General features: G+C 58.6%; 1 protein-coding gene across 1 annotated transcript in view; it reads right to left on the bottom strand.

Annotated features, from left to right (window-relative positions):
- Window positions 1–3,371, bottom strand: part of KMT2D (lysine methyltransferase 2D) — a 45,766-nt gene that overhangs the window by 26,769 nt on the left and 15,626 nt on the right. Inside the window, exons 25-33 of the mRNA XM_025050249.1 lie at window positions 3,240–3,371; window positions 2,974–3,039; window positions 2,685–2,795; window positions 2,346–2,483; window positions 2,156–2,240; window positions 1,665–1,906; window positions 1,492–1,565; window positions 1,240–1,290; window positions 1–1,116 (exon numbers count right to left, since the gene is read on the bottom strand). The exon at window positions 1–1,116 is cut by the window's left edge and continues 759 nt beyond it. Coding sequence (XP_024906017.1) covers window positions 1–1,116; window positions 1,240–1,290; window positions 1,492–1,565; window positions 1,665–1,906; window positions 2,156–2,240; window positions 2,346–2,483; window positions 2,685–2,795; window positions 2,974–3,039; window positions 3,240–3,371 — 2,015 coding nt within the window. The remainder of the gene's footprint in view (window positions 1,117–1,239; window positions 1,291–1,491; window positions 1,566–1,664; window positions 1,907–2,155; window positions 2,241–2,345; window positions 2,484–2,684; window positions 2,796–2,973; window positions 3,040–3,239) is intronic.

The following is a 3,371-nucleotide window of genomic DNA, read 5'->3' as shown; positions in this document are numbered from 1 at the left end:
GTAAGGTTCAGGGGTCTGGAAGCGAGGGGTCACGGGGGATGGGCAGAAAGCCTCAGCAGACAGAGGACGGGGTGTCAATGGGGACTGAGAGCTGGACTGGGACTGGGGACTGGCAGGTACTCGGGAGAAAGGGTCGGAGGGCAGTGAGCGAGGGGGCAGGGCACAGCAGCTCTCAGGGGGTGGGGGCTGTGGCCGAGGGGTCAATGGGGGCTGGGCATAGGGGTCAGGGTAGGGACCAGGGCGAAAGATATCCGAGTGGCTAGGGGGAGAAGGGGCCAAAGCCTGGGCAGGGGGTGGCTCCTGGGGCCTTAGGCCCAAGCCCGGGCTCTGGGGCTCTACCTGAGATGCCCGAGGGGTCAGGGGGGCTTTGAAGACATCAGGTGCCTTTAGCTCCAGGCTGCCCAGGTGGGGGCCTGAGGAGGGTGAGTCAACAAAGCCCAGATTTGGGGGCCCATAGCTAGGAGAGGATGCCCCAAGCTCTTCCTTCTTCACCTCCAAGGCTTTCCGACACTCCCCAAAAGGCAGGGGTGACAGCAGGGGCTCGGAAGCCTTGCCACCCCCTACCCCTGGGCTCTCAGGCACAGCCAGGTTGTCCAATGAAGGGCAGCGGGGTTTGAGGAAGGGGTCAGGTGTAGAGGGCTGGTGTCGCGGGGTGCCAGGTGGGGTAGTGTGGAATTCCCCTGGCTGGTTAGTCCCAGAACGAGATGAGGCACCCAGCATCGGGGGCTGTGCAGGGGCCCCAGTTGGGCTAGGATAGGGAGAATAGGTTGGTGGTGCTGTGGGAAAGCGGGACTCCAGAGCATAGGCGGGGGCCAGTCCAAAGGGATCCTGCGAAGGCACTTGGGCGGGCACCTGGGGTGGGAGCTTGAGGAAGAGCTCACCGGGCGAGTCGGGGCCGGGCACTGTGCCCGCCGGCGGCTTCAGGAACCCGTCCGCAGAGGTAGACAAGCCGGCGGGGGTAGTGGGGCTGCCAATGAAAATGGTGGGGGCAGCAGCGGGGGGCGGACTGCCCAGTGCCCCTGGCTGGGGGGGAATGCGGAGATGTAGGGCCGGTCGGTCAGTCTTACGGGCCATGTCGCCCACCTTGGTCTGCTTGTTGATCTGGCTCTCAGCCTGCTACGGGAGGAGACCAGGCACAGAGCAGTTAGGCTGCTGTGGCAGGCCCTACGTCCCCCCACCCTGAGATAGGCCACCAGCTACAGGACTTCAATGGCGCAGACCAGCCTGGCCCCCACTCACCTTTTGCACCTTGTTGATGCGGTGAGCCGCCCGATTATCTTTGGCCTTTTGCTGAGGGATAGAAACATAGCTTTAGGCTACAGCTTAGTCTCATGCCCAGCCCCCATCCCTCACGCCACTCACACTCCCTACCCAAAAGCTGATCCCTTCTGGCCCAGTTGCTTTAGAAGTAAGGAAGGGAAAGAACTAAGGTGAATTTTCCCAAACACCACCCGCTGTTTCCATGTTGACCCAGGTTTCCTTCTGTCTCACCAGGTAGGGAGCTTTGTCAGTGGCTGGAACTTTTCTCCAGAGCTTCATGATTTGTTTGCAACGGCTAGACCAGTCTGAAGATAGAGGGATTGCATTAGGAGACCTGGCGGGTGCACCCCTGGACCCGCCATGTTATCAGGTTGTCATGCCCCTCACCCTTGTCCCACAGGTACCTGGGTAATCTTGCTTGAGATTGGGAAAGTTAATGTTGGCATAGAGCACAGGCGAGATGGTGGAGAGTTGGCCCAACTCCTCATCCTTCTCCCAGCGCTGAAGACTCCGCTGGTTATAGGAGAGTCCGTCGCCCTCACCCTCTGTGGTGGGGGTGGTGGGTGTGGAGGGCGTGGTGCCCCCTGAGCCTGTCCAGGGGCTGTCTGGCTCACCGGGTTCCGGGCTAAAGAAGCCCCCGCGCTCCCTGGGGCGCAGGGGCAGAGAGTCACAGGGGGCAGGGATGTCATACCCAACCCCAAACAAACTACCCAGAGGCCCTAGGCCACTGCTCTGCCCCAACCAGAGGAGGGCCACTAACAAAGGGGTGAAGAGGAGCATGGGGAAGTATAGCTATAGCCATACCCAGGAGTCCAAGGTCCCTCCCTCAGCACTGACCCAGTTTGAGGGAAGGAACAACAGAGATGGCCCTAGAAGGTTAAGCATAGATACCAACCTAGAATCCAGGAATGGGGACTGGCAGAGGCCTGGGTAGGAGTCCATTGGGCTGCTGGAGGGGAGACTGCCCAAAGGGAGTCCACCTACAAGTAGCACAGGATCAGAGAAAGGGAGCAAGTGGCCCATCCTGAGGACAAGCTTGGCCATATCTGCTTATAGAGTCTTTGAACCACTCCTACCCATATCACCTTGAAGAAAGGGCCTCTGAAGTGGAGTACGGCTGCCATCTAGGCCAGGGGTTCCACAACCCAGATGCTGCTCTCGTTCAGAACCCAGAACATCCTTGAAGAGCTGCTGCAGGTCCTTGGATTCCATCTTGGGCAGTTCTGTGGGGGAATGATGGAGGATGCTGCTGAGGCAGACTAGGGAGTTGAGGGGACACCACAGGTCTACAAATGGTTGTGGCCAGGGGAGGTGCCCAGGACTCCCCACCAGAGAAACTATACAGATGAAAGTACCATAGGCAGGACTTTCTCTTTTTCCCATAGAGGACCCTGACACATGAAGAGTGCAAGTCACAGCCTCACCTTCTGTGGGGATCCTGTCTAAGTCAGAGCTAAGCATCCCTTCTCCCGGGGTGCTTGGCTTCTCAGGGTCACTGGGCGCTGGGGATGCCTTTACACCTCCATCCTCAGGTCCTGTAACAGCCAGGAGAAACTCATCAGCCAAGGCCAGTATGAAAGTACCACACTGGTCACCCTGAACCACAGAGGGCATGGAACAGTTTCCAGCCTCCAGCTCCGATGGTGCTCAGGGGTAGAATAGATTGACAGAGGCAAAACTAAGCTAGGATGCAGTCTTCCCTGCAGCCCTCACCTGGTGTATCAGCCTTGCCCTCAGGGCCACGGGATTCTTCATCTGCAACATCTGGACCATCATCTCCTACAAGGAATAGTCACCATTCCAATCAGAGATGCCTTACATCTGATGCCCGGAATGGGTCCCCAGCTCAACAGACCAGGGTCCTTGGCCCACACTCAACTCCTGGAGACCAGCCTATTCCCCACAAAATTCCCTTATCAGCTCCTAAGCACAGAGGAAAACTGGGTCCCTTCAGACCAATTCACCCCCACATGACTGACCTTTCTGTGAGTTGGGGAGCTCCTTCCTGTCTGAGCCTCCATCCCCCTTAGCTTTTGGGGTTCCTATTGCAAAGCTTGGCCGGCCCACCCCAACTGCGAAAAGGGCCTTCCGGCTCAGGTCCAGCAACTCTT

The sequence above is a fragment of the Pteropus alecto genome, unplaced genomic scaffold, assembly GCF_000325575.1.
Source record: "Pteropus alecto unplaced genomic scaffold, ASM32557v1 scaffold196, whole genome shotgun sequence".
Taxonomy (NCBI): domain Eukaryota; kingdom Metazoa; phylum Chordata; class Mammalia; order Chiroptera; family Pteropodidae; genus Pteropus; species Pteropus alecto.
This window is presented reverse-complemented; position numbering and strand designations above follow the sequence as displayed.